We start from the raw sequence: 19,972 nt of genomic DNA, 5'->3' as shown, positions 1-19,972 counted from the left end.
GAGATACATTGAAATCTCCCATACAATTATACTTTTATTAGATTCCCCTGACATCACTAATAGGTCATCTGTCATAAATTTAGCTCCTATGTTGTCTGACATGTTTTGTTATAAATTGTCTTTGATATTGCTACCTAATATATCCCTTTATTTAGCTGAAATCTTTTAAACTTTAATGTATTTAATATAAATATTGCTAATATTACTTTCTTTTTGTTTTTATATATGTTTATCTCTTACATAATATTTTTTGTAAGAAATATCCTTATAGGCCATGCACAGTGGCCCACAGCTACAATTCTAACAATTTGGGAGGCAGAGGAAGGAGGATCACTTGAGGCCAGGAGTTGGAGGCCAGCCTGGGTAACATAGCAAGATTCCATCTCTATTAATAATAAATAGTTTTAGATTTCCATTATTTGTTTTACATGTATCTCCTATAAACAGGATATAGCTAGGTTTTGCATGCTTATTTACTCTAATAGTTTGTCTTGTAATGAGAGATTTAACATTTACTGAAAAATACGCTTGAGTCTATTCCTTCCATCATATGTTTAGCTTATTATTTTACCTTTTTATTTTCTCTATTTCCTTTTCCTTGTTCTTGCTGATCTAAGCTACTTTTAATTCTGTTTTGTAACTTTTATTATTTTGGAAATTCTCCTATATTTTGCCATTCTCTTAAATGTTCCCTATCTTTCTCTCCACTCAAACCGAGATATGTTTCCCTACTATTATTTTGAAACCATGTCAACTATTCTTCTGCCTATGCATACTGTTTTCCTCACTATTCTTGTCATATCAAATAGTTACCTTTTCCAAAATAAATGAGCCCCTGGGTCTAAAAGGATGGCCTATGGTCACTTGCCTAACAAAGTCAAAACTTTAAAGCCTATTAATGAGAATACCATAAGGGATGAACTAACAAGCCTCTTGAAAATCATTTCGCAGCACATTTCTTGCTTTTCCTTTACACACATGGCCTATGTATCAAAAAAAAACACTATTACCAGATTTAGCACAAATTAGTCTTTAAAATTGAGTATCACCTGCCAGATTTAACTACTATTAAATACTATTCAATTCATACAAATATACTCTAGTTGAAAGATTAATACCATATTTTTTAAATTGTTCTAAAAATATTTACATGATTTCATATTTTTTATACTTACCCTTCTCCAAGCTTCTCTAATACATCAAAAACTTCTTCAGGCTGCTTAGTCAAACTGTCTTCACTCAGCTTTTTTAGTTTACTGATTTAAAAAAGAAGAAAGAAAATATTTTCTTTAAGACCTATTACAAAATTTTTAATTTTATTTTAATATATTCAGAAGATTCAAATGATATAAAAACATATACAGTAAACATTCTCCTTTCAAGCACTGTTCCTCGTGTGCCGGCAATACCTCCAAAAATAATCACTTTTATTAGTTTCTTGTGAGACCTTTATACAAATATGAACACATATTCTTAATTTGTCTCTTTTGAATATGAGAAGAATTTTATACACACCCTTCTTTATAAATATTGTTATGTTGTCTACTGTTTTCACTTGACAAAACTATGTTAGAGATCTTTACATACAAGTTAATCATCCCTAATCTGAAAATCTGAAATCCAAAATGCTCCAAGACCTGAAACTTTTTGAGCACCAACATGATACCCACAATGGAAAATTCCACACCTGACCTCATATAATGAGTCACAGTCAAACTGTAATCACATAACACAATTTAAAGAAAAAAGATCCTCCCCAGCCCCCTTCAGCTCTGACATATCTTTTCCATGCATGCACAGATTCTCCGACCCAAACACATCCACAGAAGTAATAAAATGGCACAAGTACAGGCCAGATACACCAACAGCACGTTCCCCACGATGTCCCACACAGAGCCAAGACTGTGCATTACTCGCTGTGGGTTTTTTTGCTTATTCTCTGTTTTGTGACATAAAGACAATGTTGAAAATCTGAGTAAGTGACAGAAAAAGAGGAAGCATTTATGCTTATCTCCAGCACAAAAAAGTCAAGCTGCTAGAGAAACTGGACAGCAGCATAGGGGAAATGTCTTACAAAAGGCCATGGTGTTGGAATGACCACCATAAACAACTTGAAGAAACAGGATAAATTGTTGAAGTTCTATGCAGAAGTGTCAGTGAACAGAAGTTAATGAAAAAATTTTTTTAAACTGCAGAAAACCAAAATGAAGACTCATATGTGTACGGAAAGAGTTAATCTGTCAGCATCATAGAGAAAACATACTACTTAATGGCATGGTGAGTGTGGAACAAGCAAAGGTATATCATGATGAACTGAAAATTGAAGGGAATGTGAATATTCAACAGACTGATTGCAGAAATTTAAGACACGACATTAAATCCTTAAAGATTTGTGGTGATAAAGCAACTGCTGATCATGAAGAAGCAGAGAAATTCATTGATAAGTTTGCCAAGGCCGTCACTGACAAAAATCTGACACCAGAACACATCTATAATGCTGATGAAACATCACAGTTTTGGTGATAGTGCCCCAGAAAGATGCTGATTACAGCCCCTACAGGATGAGAATGCCATGGACAGAGTAATTGTGCTGGGAGGTGCTAATGCAGAAGGCAAACTACATGTAAAGCTGCTCTGTGGGAAAGACTGGGTTCATTATTATACTAACAAAAAGGCATAGGTCACCACGGACATCTTTTCTGATTGGTTTCACAAACATTTTATACCAGTGGCTTGGGTTTGCTGCAGGGAAGCTGGACTGGATGATGGCTAAAAGATTTTGTTAGTCCTTGACAACTGTTCTGCTCACCCTCTAGCTGAAACATCTCATTAAAGATAATGTTTATTCCATGTACTTTCCCCCAAATGTGATTTCATTAATTTGGGGGAAACAATAAAGAGTAAATATAAAAACAATAAAGAGTAAATATAAAAACATTTTCTTGAACAGCCTGCTTGCAGCAGTGAACAGAGGTATGAGCATGGAAGGTTTTCCCAAAAGCAGTTTAGCATTTAGAATGCTGTATATGCTATTGTCAATGACTGGACCACAGTATCTAAACACACAGCTGTGCATACCTGGTACAACCTCTAGCTTGCAACTATGTTCAGTAATGACGATGAACAAGGCAGTGACTTTGAAGGATTCTGTATGTCAGATAAAAAAAAAAAAAAAAGATGTTTGACTTCCTTACGTATACAAAAAAAAAAATACCTTCAGAGTCTGTCAGTAAGTTGGAAGAAATGGATGTCAAATAAGTTTTTAACACTGATAATGAGTCTCCAGTTGTTCATTCATTGATCAATGGTAAAACAGCAGAAATGGGCTCGGCACGGTGGCTCACACCTGTATGTCCAGCACTTTTGGGAGGTGGAGGTAGGCAGATCGCTTGAGCTCAGGAGTTCGAGACCAGCCTGGGCGAAGAGTGAAACCTTGTCCCCATTAAACACAAAAAAGGCCAGTGTTACTGACGCCTGTAATCCTAGCACTTTCGGAGGCCAAGGTAGACGGATCACAAGGTCAGGAGTTTGAGACCAGCCTGGCCAAGATGGTGAAACCCTGTCTCTAGTAAAATTACAAAAATTAGCTGAGTGTGGTGGCGGGCACCTATAGTCCCAGCTACTTGGGAGGCTGAGGCAGGAGAATCACTTGAACCCAGGAGGTGGAGGTTGTAGTAAGCTGAAATCATGCCACTACACTCCAGTGTGGGTGGCAAAATTAGACCCTATCTCAAAAAAAGAAAAAAGAAATAGCAGAAATGGTTCCTTTCAATTAAAAATCAGCATCACAGGTGAAAACTAAAAGCTTGCCGTTGTTTGTTGCTGCTGTTGTTTAAAAGCTGATACAGGTATTCTGATAATGCTACTGTGCCGCTTAATTACCCCGAACATATTTTTTTTCACCGTATTGTTATGCCATATTTTTTACAGTTAAGTACTTATGCATGAATAAGTATAAGAAAATGATTGTTAATCGGTAGCATGTATTCAGAGACAGAAATGATGGTGATTCCAAACAACCCCACAGACTGTCCACATGGGTGGCTGAGATAGTGACACCTTCTGATGTTTGAATGTACGCAAACTTTGTTTCATACAGAAAATTACTTAAAATACTGTATAACATTACCTAGAGGCCATGTGTGTAAGGTATATACAAAACAAACCTCATGTTTGGCCTTGGGTACCAGACCCAAGATATAAGGTATCTCATTATGTATATGCAAATATTCCAAAATACAAAAAAAAAAAAAAAAAAAAGTATCAGAAATCTGAAACACTTCTGGTCCCAAGCATTTCAGATAAGGGATTCTCAACCTGTACAAAGCATCATTATTCTTTTTTACAGCTAAATCCTGTTCAGTTGCAGAAATACAGCATATCTTACTTGCCCAGTCCTTTGCTTATGGACATCCACGTTCTCTTTTGACACAATAAACAAGGCTGCAATGAGTAACCTTATATATAAGTCAACTAATACATGTGCTAATATATATGTAGAATAAATTCCCAGAAATGAAACTGACATCAAGAGAATACAGATACATTCATACACACATAAATATAAAAATATACAAATATATAAATATAAAAATATATAAATATACTCATATACTGACAAGTATATATATAATCATGTAAAAATTAACATAATTTTAATAATGTAGTATAACTAACATAAGATCACTCTTGTAATAACTATATGGTAATTATTAAAATTGTTAGTTACATTATAGTATATTTTACCTACTATAATTGTATGTTATATAAATATATATATACATATACTGATTTCAGCAAGTTGTCCTCCATAAAGTTTGTACCAATTTATTCTCCAACAAGTAATGTATTAGAGCCCTTCTTTCCCACAGTTCCACCAATAGGGTATTTAATCAAATTATTTGGATTTTAGCCAATCTGTGATGAAAACTTACTAGCTCAGTTTAGACTTAACTTGTATAACTATGAGTGAAGTTGAGCATCTTTTCATATGATTAAGAAACTAAATCACCTCCTTGTTCTTTGCTCATTTTTCCACTGGGTTTTCGGTCTTTTTCTTATCTGTATACAAAAGAAACTAGCCCTTTTTATAAGATTATAAACATTTTCATTTGTATTTTGACTTCGCTTGTAAGTTTTTAATTTTGCAGTCTATTTGATTGTTCACCATACAAAAAAAAAAAAGTCAATATTTTGTTTTTGCAAATGAGTGGATGGTAATGCCATTTACTAAGATAGGAAACACAGGAAAAAGCAGTTTGAAGGGGAACAAGATGGGCTCAATTTTAGTCATCTACAAGTAGATTTCCGGTAAGCAACTGGATTTACAAAACTCAGAAGAGATCTGAACTACAAATATAATTTTTGGTGTCATCAGCACATAGCTTACAACCTTCAGAAGAGACAAAACCATCAAGAGAATGTCTAAGAAAAAAACAAGAGCCAAACACAAAACCCATACCAAGGAAACACCAATATTTAAGAAATGAGGTCACGAAGCACAAGAAGGTACTATTTGGCTACATCAAAAGATACCAAAAGTTCAAGCAACTTCAAGTTTAAGTATACATTGCAGAACCTCTGCTTTTAGCCACCAGGGGTGACAGGGTGCAGAATTATCTGTCAGCCATAAATAGCTACAAAACTCAACAAAATGTAAGAAACTATTTTCAGACGGTGGCTATCAGGCATTCCAGAACTGGATATACTGAGGTCCCTGAGAGAAGGAGAAGAAACAAGATAGGTCCTGCCATCACCCAGACTTTAGATCTAGAGGCTATGTCAGGCTGTAGCACAAGAAAAGAAGAACTCACAAAGAACCAAGCAATTTTGCTGAGTTGAAGAAACAGAGATTAGAGTTTGGTGAAGAATCAAGGTAAACGGAAATCGCATTACAGAGTACCTAGAGAAGGGAGCTATGCAGAGAAAAGGTTCAGCAATCTATCTAGAGAGTTCCATGAAATGCCAACCTGTGAATGCTTACAAAACATTCTTGAAAACCCAGCAAAAAGTTTCCTGAGGGGAAAAAAAAATGACCAGGGAGCAATAAAAAGCAAAATTTCCAGAGGGATCACAATGCAGGGAATCTTTCCCACTGCCCAGAATTGAAAGAACACACTAAATATAAAGGTCATTCAGAAAAGAACCCAGAACAGTCTTATTTTAGAAAGGAGACTCTATTACCAAAAGATAAAGGATATTCCAGATTCTCCCTAGAGAAGTTTAAAAACTAGCCTCAAAATCATCAAGCCAAACCACAGGACAACTTACTTAACTGCCTACCAGAAAGAGCTCATAACTTCTTAAACAAAATTCAATACTCACAAATGTAAAATTAACAATGTCAAAAAAAATTCATCAAAAATTATTAGACATGTGAGTAATCAGGAACTATAACTCATAAAGAGAAAAATTAGTCAATAAAACAGACCCAGAAACAACAGAGGTGGTGAAATTAATAGCCTATAAAAAACCTCTTATGAATATACTTTCACATACTCACAGATATTAAAGAAAATGGAAGATGGGGGAAAGATAAATGGAAATTTAAGAGATAAAAAATAAAATACTTGCTTTCATTGCTGCAACAGAAGCCTTCAAGGCTCAAGGCTTCAGAAGAGGCTTGCCTCTAGTGTCCTCTGCTATAGCAAAAAGAAGGTGTGGCTGGACACCAATGAAACCAATGAAATCAGCCATGCCAACTCCTGTCAACACATCCAGAAGCCAATCAAAGATGGGCTGATTATCCATAAGCCTGTGACTGTCCATTCCTGGGCTCACTGCCAGAAAAACACCTTGACCTGCCAGAAAGGCAGGTATATGTGCATAGGTAAGCAAAAAGGGTACAGCCAATGCTCAAATGCCAGAGAAAGTAAGCTGGATGAGGAGAATAGGAATTCTGTGCCAGCTGCTCAAAGATACTGTGAATCTAAAAAGACTTATCACCACATGTATCACAGCCTGTACCTGAAGGTGAAGGGGAGTGTGTTCAAAAACAGGCAGATTCTCATGGAACACATCTACCTGCTGACGGCACACGAGGCCCACAAGATGCTCCTGGCTGACCAGGCAGAAGGCTGCTGGTCTAAGATCAAGGAAGCATGCAATCACCATGAAGGGCACCTCCAGGCCAAGAAGAAATGAGCATCAGGACTTTGTCCAAGGAGGAAGAGACGAGGAAATAAAGCTCACCTTTTCTTGTCTATACATAGTTGTCTTTGTGATTACACAGATCAATCATTAAAATAAAACAAGTTTTTATCTGCTAAAAAATAAAATATCTGAAATAAGATTTTTGTTTAATAAGATTAAAAGCAGATTAGACAGTGTAACACAAAAGATGAATCATTTGAAAAGGAAAAAATGTTATTTAAATAAAGGAAGAAACAAAAAGCCTGAGTTCCATGGGAAAAAGAAAGAAATGGGATGGAAAGTAAAGAAAAGTAAGGAAAGGAAGGAGGGAAATAAGGAAAAACATTTTCCAAATTTTATGTAAACCATAAACCCACACAGATGCATCAAATTGAACAAATTTGAAAAGATAAACAGAGAGAGAGAGAGAGAGAGAAAGAGAGAGAGAAAATGCCAAACACCAAGATATATTATGATCAAACTGGTGAACATCTGTGAGAAAGAATAATAAAAGTAGTCACAGGAAAGACATATAGGCATATCTCAGAGATATTGCAGGTTCAGTTACAGACCACAACAATGAAGCAAATATCACAAAAAGCAAATAATACAAAAAGTTTGTTCTCCCAAGGCATATAAATGTTTACATTATACTGTAGTCTATTAAGTGCACGACTGCATTATGTCTGAAAAAACAATGAACATATCTTAATTTAAAAATAATGTTTGAGGTGAAGGATATCCACTATGCCCTGATGATTATCATGCATTATATGCCTGTATCAAAATATTTCATGCACCCAATATATACACCTACTATATACCCATAAGAATTAAAAATAAAGATTTTAAACACTTTATTGCTAAAAATGCTAATGATCATCTGAGCCTACAATGAGTCAAAATCTTTTTGCTGATGCAGTGTCTTGCCTCTATGTTAATAGCTGCTGCCTGATCAGGGTGGTGGTAGCAAAAGGTTGGAGTAGCTGTGGAAATTTCTTAAAGTAATAACGAAGTTTGCCACATCAATTAATTCTTTCTTCCCAAAAGATTTCTCTACAGCATGGGGTGCTGTTTGATGTATCTTACCCACAGCAGAACTTTTAAAATTGGAGCCAGTCCTCTCAAACTCTGTCACTACTTTCTCAATTAAGATAATGGAATATCCTAAATCCTTTCTTATTTTCAAGATGGCAGATTAGAGGCTTTTAGTGGGCCTCATTCAGTTGGAAATAACAAGATAGTGCACACAAAGGACAACTCTGAGAGCTTTAATTCAAGACGGAAAACACAGGAATCCACTAGAATCATTACAGACACCCCAGATCCAAGGAAGACACACAAACACAAACAGCCGCTATGATGGCATCCAGTTGATAAAAGTGAGGAAAGCCCACGTATACAAGACAGTCAGAAAGCCTCCCTCTGTGACTCATTTTCCACTGGGGATCTGGGCAACCTGGGTCAATAAACAGCATTTTGTTTCTTCCAAGCCCTGGATCTAACTTGGGGACAGGCTGGCTTGGAGATGCTGTGAGGGACAGACACTGGGAAAAGCTACAGGCATTTTCCCAGACCCAGGAAAGAGAGCAGGATGCCATTTTAAATGTGGGTGCATACAAGTCAATCATTCTTTGGAAACCCAGCAGCACGGCCACATAGGTATCTGGCTCTGGAGCAGGACAGGGGTTTCCATAGCCAAACTGTACTTAGTGCCTCCACAGAAGGTGCTGGGATTGTGCTCTCCTCCACTGCAGGTCTAGGAGGAGAGGAGAACTGCTACAGCTGTAGTTTCTCCTGGACAAGCAGACTTGGAGCCAGAACAAGCTTGGCAACCTGGAACTGGTCTGCATATGTTATGGCTGGTTGCCACAGCCTGTTCCCCTGAGAATATAGTGCAGCAGGGCCCTCTCTGCTCGATTCCCTGGCAAAAATCCAGGCATTTGGAGCACCTGTTTGCCTGAAGAAGCAGGCTTAACCACCTCACCCTTCACGGATATACATCATGGCACAGCAGAAGCCTCTCTGCTCCACATGCAGGCAGACCTAGAGGTATTCAGAGCACCCCCTCACCTGCATCTGTAGTCTGAGCTGCCTTACCCTTCCTGTGCATAGGTTGTGGTACATTGGGGCCCTCTCCACTCCACATGGAGACAGATATCCAGGTATCTAATGCACCTGCTCACATGGACTAGCAGATTGAGTTGCCCACTTTTCCTATGCAGAGATTCTATGCAAGGGGGCCATGTCTGCTCCATGCCCAGGCAAATCTCCAGGCATTCAGAGCATCAATAGCCTGACCTGCCCCACCCTCCTGTGCAGAGATCCTAGTGTAGGGAGGCCCTCTCTGCTTCACACTCAGATCTCCAGACATTCAGGGCATCCCCTCACCTGGATCAGCAGCCTGAACTGCTCTATCCATCTGTACATAGATTGTGGTACAGTGGGGCCCTTCCACTCCATTGACCAAGAAGATCTCCCGATATTCAAAGTACCTATTTGCCCAAATTGGCATCTTGGGCCATGCCACTCTTCCTATGAAGAGATCCAGCTACAGGGAGACCCTCCCTGCTTCATGCCCAGGGAGATCTCCATGCATTCAGAGTACCTGCTTGCCTAGTTCAGCAGCCTACATCACCCCAACCCTCCTCTGCAGACAGTGGTGGGGTACAAGGGGGACCCTCTCTGTTTCATGCCCAGGCAGATGTCCAGTCATCAAAAGCATCTACTCTTCTGGATTAGGAGTTTAAGTTGCTTCCCATCCCTGTGCAGAGAACTTAGAGCCAAGGAGGTCTCCCAGCTCCATACCCAGGCACATCTCTGGGTGCTTGGTGACTACCCACTGGATTCTCCCTATGCACTGATACTTGTGCTTGCCACTGGAGGACCTGGAGGTGAACCTGCCCAGTCCAGCCCTGCACATCTTGCCCTCTGCCCCCTCAGACCACTGTACACTCCACAAATCAGCCCACTGCATGAGGGAACAGAAAGCTGCTCCCAGTAAACAAGGATCAAATATATACCCAGTCACATTGGCAACATCTGGCTCTTACCCATAAGTGCCTTCTACTGGCTTATAGGCCAAACTACACAGCCCAATGTAAAACCTGCCAACTGAAGTGCATAGGACTATAAAAACAAAGCCAAAAGACTCTACACAGCATTCTTTACATTCACGCCCCCTAAGGAGAAGGGGAAAAGAGAAGGAAAAAACACAACATTATAAGGAAAGACAGAAAAAATCCTACCGTTATGAAAATAATCACACAAATTAGCAGTGCCAGTGTCTCCAAATGGGAAGATATCAGTGCAAGAATTCTGGTACCATGAAAAATCTGAATGTAGTGCCACCACAAAAGGATCACACTAGCTCTGGGTTGGTTTGGTTTCCAACCAAAAAGGAAACTCGGAAATGACAGATAAAGAATTCAAAGAATGGGTTGCAAGGAAGCTCAAAGAGATCCAAGACAAGATTGGAAATCAATACTAAGAAACTTCAAAGGAAATCCAGGAAATAAAAGAAGAGGTAAACATCTTTAAAACAAATCAATCAGAGCTTCTGGAATTAAGAAAGGGTCACTTAAGGAATTTCAAAATATAACTGAAAGCTTTATCAACAGACTGGACCAAGCAAAAGAAAGAATTTCAGGCCAGGCATGGTGACTCATGCCTATAATCCTAACGCTTTAGGAGGCTAAGGCAGGAAGACTATTTGAGCCAAGGGGCTTGAGACCATCCTGAGAAACATACAGAGACTGTGTCTTTACAAAGAAATCTAAAAATTAGCTGGGCATGGTGGCTTGCACCTGTAGTTCTAGCTACTTGGGAGGTTGGAGTGAAAGGATCGATCACATGAGCCTGGAAGTTCAAGGCTGCAATGGGCCATGATCACATCACCGCAAAACAGACGAACAAAAGGAAAAAAGGAAGAAAGAGGTGAAGGCTGATCTTTTGAACTAACCGAATCACACAAAAATAGAAGAAAAGAACTTTTAAAATTAAAGTTTTTAACAAATACAGGATTATGTAAAGCGACCAAACCTATAAATTATTAGCAATCTAAGACCTGAAACTAAAAAATTCTGGAAGATAACATTAGAAAACCCCTTATAGACATTGGCTCAGGCGAGGATTTCATGACAAAGAGCCCAAAAGCAAATGCAGTAAAAACAAAGATAAATAGCTGGGACTTAATTAAAGAGCTTTTGTAAGACAAAAGGAATAGTTAGCAGAGTAAATAGAAAACCCACAGTGTGGGAGAAAATCTTCACAATCTATACATCTGACAAAGAACTAATATTCAGAATCTACAAACAACACAAACAAATTAGCAAGAAACAAAAACAATCCCATCAAAAAAAGGCCTAAGGACATGAATAGACAATTCTCAAAACAATATATACAAATGGTCAACAAACATGAAAAAATGCTCAACATCACTAATGATCAAGAAATGCAAATCAAAACCTAAACGCAATACCACCTTACTTTATGGCCATAATCAAAAAATAACAGATGTTGGCATGGATGAGGAGGGAACACTTCTACACTGCTGATGGGAATATAACTAGTACAACCACTGTGGAAAACAGTGTGGAGATTCCTTAAAAGAATTAAAAGTAGAGCTACCATTTGATCCAGCAATCCCACTCCTAGGTATCTACTTAGAAGAAAAACAAGTCATTACATGAAAAAGATACTTGCACACACGTTTATAGTAGCACACTTCGCAACTGCAAAAAATGTGGAACCAACCCAAATGCCCATCAATCAACAACTGGATAAAGAAACTGTATATGTGCTTATTATATATATGTATGTATGTATATATATACACATGATGAAATATTAAGCCATAAAAAGAAATTAATTAATGGCATTTGCAGCAACCTGGAGGAGACTGGAGACTATTATTGTATGTGAAATAACTCAGAAATAGAAAAACAGACATGTTCTCACTGATATGTGGGAGCTAAGCTATGAGGATGTAAAGGCATAAGAATGCCACAATGGATTTTGGGGACTCAGACGGAAAGGGTGGGAAGGGCGAAAGGGATAAAAGACCACAAATTGGGTACCGTGTATGCTGCTTGGGTAATGGGTGCACCAAAATCTCACAAATCACCACTGAAGAACTTATTTACGTAACCAAACACCACCTGTTTCCCAATAAACTATGGAAATAAAAAAATTTAAAAAAATAAAAATAAGACCCTGCAGGAGGCTGAGGCAAGCCAACTGCTTGACTCCAGGAGTTCGAGATCAGCCTGCGCAACGTGGATATACCCAGGTCTACTAAAAATACAAAAAATTACCCAGGCCTGGTGGCACAAGCCTGTAGTCCCAGCTACTCAGGAAGCTGAGGTGGGAGAATCACCTGAACCCGGGAGGTCAGAGCCAAAATTGCACCACTGCACTCCAGTTTGGGCAATCGGAGTGAGACCTTGTATCAAAACAAACAAACAAACAAATACTTCTAGACCTAGAAAAAGATTTAAATAACTATACATAATAGTGGGAGACTTCAACAGCCCATTGACAGCATTAGCCTAATCATTGAGGCAGAAAACTAACAAAAAAATTCTGGACTTAAATTTGACACATGATGAATTGGACCTAATAGACATCTGCAGATCACTCCATCCATCAACCACAGAACATATACTCTTCTCATCTACACATGGAAGATACTACAAGATCAACCATATGCTCAGCCACAAAACATATCTCAATGAATTCAAAAAAATCAAAATCATACCAACCATACTCTCAGACCACAGTGGAATAAAAATAAAAATCAATACCATGAAGATCTCTCAAAACCACACAATTACATGGAAATTAAACTTACTCATGAATGACTTTTGGGTAAACAATGACATTTAGGCAGAAATCAAAAAATTCTTTGAAATAAATGAAAACAGAGTAACAAAATCTCTGGGAAGCAGCAAATAAGTATAAAGAGGCAAGTTTACAGCACTAAACACCTACCTTAAAAAATCAGAAAGATCTCAAATCAATCCATCACTACATCTAGAGGAACTAGAAACAAAGAACAAACTAACCACAAAGATAGCAGAAGAAAAGAAATAAAAACAAAGAAGGACTAAATCAAATTAAGACCAAAAAAATCCATACAAAGAATCAATGCAAAAAAGTTGGTTTTCTAAGAGGAAAAACAAGACTGATAGGCTGCAACCTAGATTAACAAAAGAAAAAGAGAAAAGATCCAAATAAGCACAATCAGAAATGACAAAGGTGACAAGCAACCAACATCACAGAAATACAAAAGTTCCTTAGGGACGAGTATGAACACTCCTATTTACACAAACTAGAAAACCTAGAGTAAATGGATAAATTCCTAGAAACCTACAATCTCCCAAGATTGAATCAAGAAGAAATAGAAACCCTGAGCAGACATCAATGCTGAATTCTGAAATTGAATCAATAATAAAAAACCTGTCAACCAAAAAAATCCCTGGACCACATAGATTTACAGCCGAATTCTATCAGATGTACAAAGAAAGGCTGGTATCAATCCTTCTGAAACTCTTCCAGAAATCGAGGAGGAACTCCCTGCAATTCATTCAAAGGATGTATCACCCCGATACCAAAACCTGGCAAAGACACAAAGAAAAAAGAAAACCATACAACCAATATCCCTGATGAACATGGACACAAAAATCCTCAATAAAATACTAGTAAACCAAATCCAGCAGCACATCAAAAACTTAATTCACCATGGTCAAGTAAGTTTCACTCCTGGGATGCAAGGTTGGTTGCAAAAAATGTGGAACCAACCCAAATGCCCATCAATCAAAAACTGGATAAAGAAACTGTATATGTGTTTATTATATATATGTATAAAATAAAAATTATATGATCATCTGAATAGACATGAAAAAAGCCTTCAGTAAAATCCAACATCCCTTCATGATAAAAACTCTGAACAAAGTACACATCAAAGGAACATACCTCAAAACAGTAAGAGCCATCTATGACAATCGCACAGTCAACGTCATACTAAAAGGGCAAAAAATGGAGGCATTCCCCTTGAGAACTGGAATAAGAAAAGGATGCCCACTCTCAGCACTCCTATTCAACACAATACTGAAAGTCCTACCCAGAACAATAAGGCAACAGAAAGAAATAAAAGGCATCCAAATAGAAAAAGGAGAAAGCAAACAATATCTCTTCAGGGAAAATATACTTCTATATCTAGAAAACCTTAAAGATGCCACCAAAGGCTTCTGGAACTGACATACTATTTCAGTAAAGTTTCAGGATACAAAATCAACAGACAAAAATCGGTAGCATTTCTATACACCAATAATGTTCCGGCTGAAAGTCAAGTCAAAAACATAATTCCATTTACAATGCCCACAAAAAAATAAAATAAAATACCTAGGAATACATTTAAGCAAGGAGGTGAAGGATCTCTACAAGCAGAAGTACCAGGCACTGCTGAAAGAAATCAGAGATGACCCAAACATATAGAAAAACATTTCACATTAACGAAGTGGAAAAATCAACATCATTAAAATGGCCGTACTGCCCAAAGCAATCTACAGATTCAACACTATTCCTACCAACATCATTTTTGACAAAACTAGAAAAAACTATTCTAAAATTTAAATGGAAACAAAAAAGGGCCTGAATAGCCAAGGCAATCCTAAGTCAAAGGAACAAGGTCAGAGACAGCACATTACCTAACTTCGAACTATACGATAAGGCCACTATAACCAAAAAATCATGGTACTGGTACCAAAACAGACACATAGACCAATGGAACTGAATAGAGAATCCAGAAATAAAGCTGCACACCTACAGCCATCTGATCTTCAACAAAATTGACAAAAGCAATAGGGAAAGAACTGCTTAATTCAATAAATGGTGCTGGGATAGCTGGCTAGCCGTATGTAAAAGAAAGAAACTGGACCCCTACCTTTCAAAATTAACTCAAGATGGATTAAAGATTTAAACAGAAGATCTCAAACTGTAGGAATCCCAGAAGAAAACACAGGAAACACCATTCTGGACGTCGGCCTTGGGAAAGAATTTATTACTAACTCCTTAAAAGCAACTGCAACCAAAACTGACTAGTGGGACCTAATTAACCTAAAGAGCTGCTTTTGCACAGCAAAAGAAACTATCAACAGAGTAAACAGACAACCTACAGAATAGGAGAAAATATTTGCAAATTATGCAGCTGACAAAGGTCTAATATCTAGAATCTATAAGAAACTTAATTCAAAAAGTAAAAACCAAATAACCCCATTTAAAAAACAGGCAAAAGGTATGAACAAACTTTTATCAAAAGAAGACATACAAGTGGCCAAACATATGAAAAATGCTCAACATCACTAATCATCAGAGAAATGCAAATCAAAACCACAATAATATACCATTTGTACCAGTCAGAATTACAGTTATCAAAAAGTCAGGCCAGGCATGGTGGCTCACACCTGTAACCCCAGCACTTTGGGAAGCCAAGACAGGTAATTCACTTGAGCCCAGAAGTTTGAGACCAGCCTGGGAAACGTGGTGAAACCCCGTCTCTACTAAAAATACAAAAAATTAGCCAGGCGTGGTGGTGTGTGCCTATAGTTCCAGCTGCTCTGGAGGCTGAGGCAGAAGAACCACCTGAGCCCAGGAAGTCAAGGATGCAGTGAGTTGTGATCGTGCTACTGCACTCCAGCCTAGGTGATGAAAATGAGACCCTGTCTCAAAAAAAAAAAAGGGGTCAAAAAAACGACAGACACTGGGACAAAGCTGCAGAGAAAAGAGAATGCTTACACACTGTTCATGGGAATGTAAATTAGTTCAGCCATGTGGAAAGTAGTTGAGATTTCTCAAAGAACTAAAAACAGAACTACCATCCAACCCAGTAATCCCACTATTGGGTATATATCCAAAAGAAAATAAATAATTTTACCAAAAAGACACATGCACTCATATGTTCATCATAGCACTATACACAATAGCAAAGACATGGAATCAACTTAGGTGCCCATCAACAATGGACTGGATAAAGAAAATGTGGTAAATATACACAATGGAACACCACATAGCCATAGAAAAGGATGAACTCAAGTCTTGTGAAGCAACATGGATATATCTGGAGGCCATTATCCTAAGTGAATGAATGCAAGAACAGAAAACTAAATATCCCATGTTCTCACTTATAAGTGGGAGCTAAACAATGGTGCTTGTGGACATAAAGATAATAACTGGGGACTACTAGAAGTGGGGTACGGCAGAGGACTGAAAAACTATTGGGTGCTATGCTCAGTACCTGAGTCACAGGATCATCCCAAACCTCAGCATTATACAATATAGGTAACAAACCTACACATGTACCTCCTTAAGCTAAAATAAAAGTTGAAATTATTTAAAAACAAAAATAAGGATGGGTGCAGTGGCTCACACCTGTAATTCCAGCACTTTTGGGAAGCCAAGGCGGGCAGATCACTTAAGGTCGGGAGTTTGAGACCAGCCTGGCCAACATGGTGAAATCCCATCTCTACTAAAAGCATAAAAATTAGCCAGGTGTGGTGGTGGGCACCTATAATCTGAGTTACTCAGGAAGCTGAGCCACAAGAATCACTTGTACTCGGGAGGTGGAGGTTGCAGTGAGCCAAGATCACACCACTGCACTCCAGCCTAGGTAACAGAGTGAGACTCCATCCCAAAAACAAAATAAAAGTAAATAAAATAAAACAAATCCTTTCTTGTCATTTCAACAATGTCCACAGTATTTTTATCAGGAGTAGATTCCATGTCAAGAAACTACCTTCTTCGTTCATTCATAAGAAGCAACTCCTCATCCATTCAAGTTTGATCATGAGATCAAACTGTCACATCCTCAGGCTCTACTTCTAATTCTCTTGCTATTTTCACCACATCTGCAGTTACTTTCTCCACTGAATCAAAGCCATTCATGAGAACTGAAATCAACTTTACCCAAACTCCTATTAATGTTGATATTTTGACCTCCTCTCATGAATCATGAATGTTCTTAATGACATCAAGAATGGCGAATCCCTTCCAAAAAGTTTCCGATTTACTTTGCTCAGAACCATCAAAAGAGTCATTATCTTTGGTAGCTATAAGCTTACAAAATGGATTTCATAAATAAGAAGACTGAAAAGTTGAAATTACTCCTTGATTCGGGGTTGCAGAATGGACGTTGTGTTAGCATGCATGAAAACATTATTAATCTCATACATCTCCATCCGAGCTCTTGGTTGCACCCAGGTGTACTGCTGTCAATGAGCAGTAATAGTTTCTTTTTTTCTTTCTTTTGAGACAGAGGCTCACTCTGTTACCCAGGCTGGAGTGCAGTGGCATGATCTTGGCTCACTGTCGCCTCAATCTCCTGGGCTCAAGCTATCCTCCTACCTCAGCCTCCCAAGTAGCTGAGACTACAGGCATGTACCACTATGCATGGTTAATTTTTGTATTATTCTGTAGAGACAGGGTTTCACCACATTGCCCAGGCTGGTCGTGAATTCCTCAGCTCAAGTGATTCACTTGCCTCAGCCTCCCAAAGTGCTGGGATTACATGCGTGCACCACCGCACCTGGCCAGCAGTAATATTTTCAAAGAAATCTTTTTTCTGAGCATTAGGTCTCAACAATGGGTTTTAAATATTCAGTAAAACATGCTATAAACAGATGTGCTGTCATCCAGGCTCTGTTATTCCACTACAGAGCACAAAGTAGATCTGGCATCTTTCTTAAGAGCCCGAGGATTTCTGAACTGATAATGAGCATTGGCTTCAACATAAAGTCACCATCCTCGTTAGTCCCAAACAAGAAAGCCTGTACTTTGAAGCTGTGAAGCCAGCCATGGACATCTTTTCCCTAGCTATGACAGTCCTAGGTGACACCATCTTCCACTAGAAATCTCTTTCATCTACATTGAAAATCTGTTGTTTACAGCAGCTACACTCATCAATTATCTTAGCTAGATCTCCTGATAACTTACTCCAGCTTCTACATCAGCAGTTGCTGCAAAGGGGTGGTTTCCTGGCCCTCCTGAAGGGCAGACAGCTTTTACTTCTACTTGCCCATCAGAAACAGTGATCTTTTGCCTGGGGACAGAATGAAAAATATTCCTATCCTTCCCCCATCAGCAGATGGCTTCTCCTTCCTTATCTCCCTTAGGACAAGTATATCATGTGCAAGGATTGGAAGACAATATTTTTAAACTCAATCCTCCCCAACTTGAGCTTAGATCAAGGTAATCAGATTCAAATCCCAGAAGCCTTTCTGGTATGTCATTATGCATCATTTGGAAAGGTACACACCAAAATTGAGAGAAAGTGACATAACTGACTGCAAAAGAACACAACACAACTTTTTGAGGTGGTAGAAATGTTCTAAATCTTGACTTTAGGTGGCAGTTACAGGATTATACACATTTTTTCAAAACTCATCAAACTGCACACTTAGAGAATATGAAATTTATTATGTAAAAATATTAATGATCCTATCTTTTAAAACTTCAGCAGGTTTTTCTAACAGAAATTGACAAGCTGGCAATCTTAGAGTTTGTGTATTTTCTTCAATGCTGCTCAGAACTCTTAACAGTAGAATTTGTCCAGAGTTAGCATTTTCCAGGCAGATGCCATAGAACAACAATGATATAAGGGAGTTAAAGATATCAGCAAAAGAATAGTTGATGAAATACACCAAGGAGAGAAAAAAATTTTAAAAGAGGGAGGGGAACTAATGAATAGGGAATAGGAATAAAGTAGAAAGATTTTGCAAACCATTAAAGAGCAGATTCCTAAAGAAAGTGAAGCCATCTTTTTAAAACATTGACAATTGTGCCTTAGAAATCAAAGCTACTTCACCTTCATGGCTAAGCGAGCACAAGTAGCTCAAGATAAACCCGTCCACATGATACAGTGATAGAAGCAGCACTATATTAGCAAATCTCATTGACATTAAACCAAAAAAGGAATCTAATGGCTACATGATTCTTCAGGAGTTAAAAGTTTGCTTCAAAGTAGCTCATAATCTGGCTCACTTTAAATAAATAAGTCAAAGATCCCCCAAATGAATCCAGTAAACATGAGAATTTTGTATGAGTCCACACATCTCATTTTCTCAGTATGTGGAACAATTGGAATGTTACTAATTTAACTTAGGCAAAAAGACCATCTGTGAAGCATTTGTCAAGTAAAAACACATGATTTGTTTTGATAAACAATTCATGTTTTATGTCATTCTGTCTTTATTTCCTCTCTTTCTGGTGTTTTAAATGAAAACTGATCTTTTCAGTTATCAATTAATTTTAAATAATTTTTATATTGTCTACTTTTAAAATCCTTACAGTTAAAAAAATCTCATAATTAAAAGTCAATATAAAATACACATACAACACAATTTTCTATTTTCCTGACTTGGCAAACACAACATAATGTACATAGTTTCATCTGTCTTTAACATATTGTGAATCTTAACACCTCAGAATCTCATCATAAAAGTAATGTTTTTAATCAAAGGCCCCCCAAGACTGAGGGCCTTTAGAGCATACACTCTTCTAGTTGCTTGGGAACTCTGTGGAGAAAAAGTTACCCACAAAGTACCTCTCCTGGAACTTGAGAGGAAGGATTTGTTATGTGCTTAGGCAGACATATGCTAGAATTATCTTTTTAAAATAAGCAAGTATCTTCTTGTGACCCTCAAGGGTAAAAATTTTTTTTTAAGTAAAAAAATTAAAATAAAATAAGCAAGTAGCAACGCAATCTGGTTTTCCTATTGCTATGTTTTGGATATGTCCCCTCCAGAATTCAGGTGCTTAATCTAAATGGTCAATGCCATGTATTAAA

The 19,972-nt window shown here is 37.8% G+C and overlaps 1 protein-coding gene and 1 pseudogene across 2 annotated transcripts in view; one reads left to right on the top strand and one right to left on the bottom strand.

The window, feature by feature from the left end:
• Positions 1-19,972, bottom strand: part of STK3 (serine/threonine kinase 3) — a 345,181-nt gene that overhangs the window by 300,078 nt on the left and 25,131 nt on the right. For both annotated transcript variants that reach the window (XM_032248245.1, XM_032248241.1), the window contains exon 2: positions 1,176-1,256. In XM_032248245.1, coding sequence (XP_032104136.1) covers positions 1,176-1,256 — 81 coding nt within the window. The remainder of the gene's footprint in view (positions 1-1,175; positions 1,257-19,972) is intronic.
• Positions 1,567-7,184, top strand: LOC116529734 (annotated as a pseudogene).

This window comes from Sapajus apella, unplaced genomic scaffold (assembly GCF_009761245.1).
Source record: "Sapajus apella isolate SASKATOON/1434 unplaced genomic scaffold, GSC_monkey_1.0 scaffold3, whole genome shotgun sequence".
NCBI lineage: Eukaryota > Metazoa > Chordata > Mammalia > Primates > Cebidae > Sapajus > Sapajus apella.
Note: the sequence above shows the minus strand (reverse complement) of the source record. Positions and strands in the feature narration are given on the sequence as shown.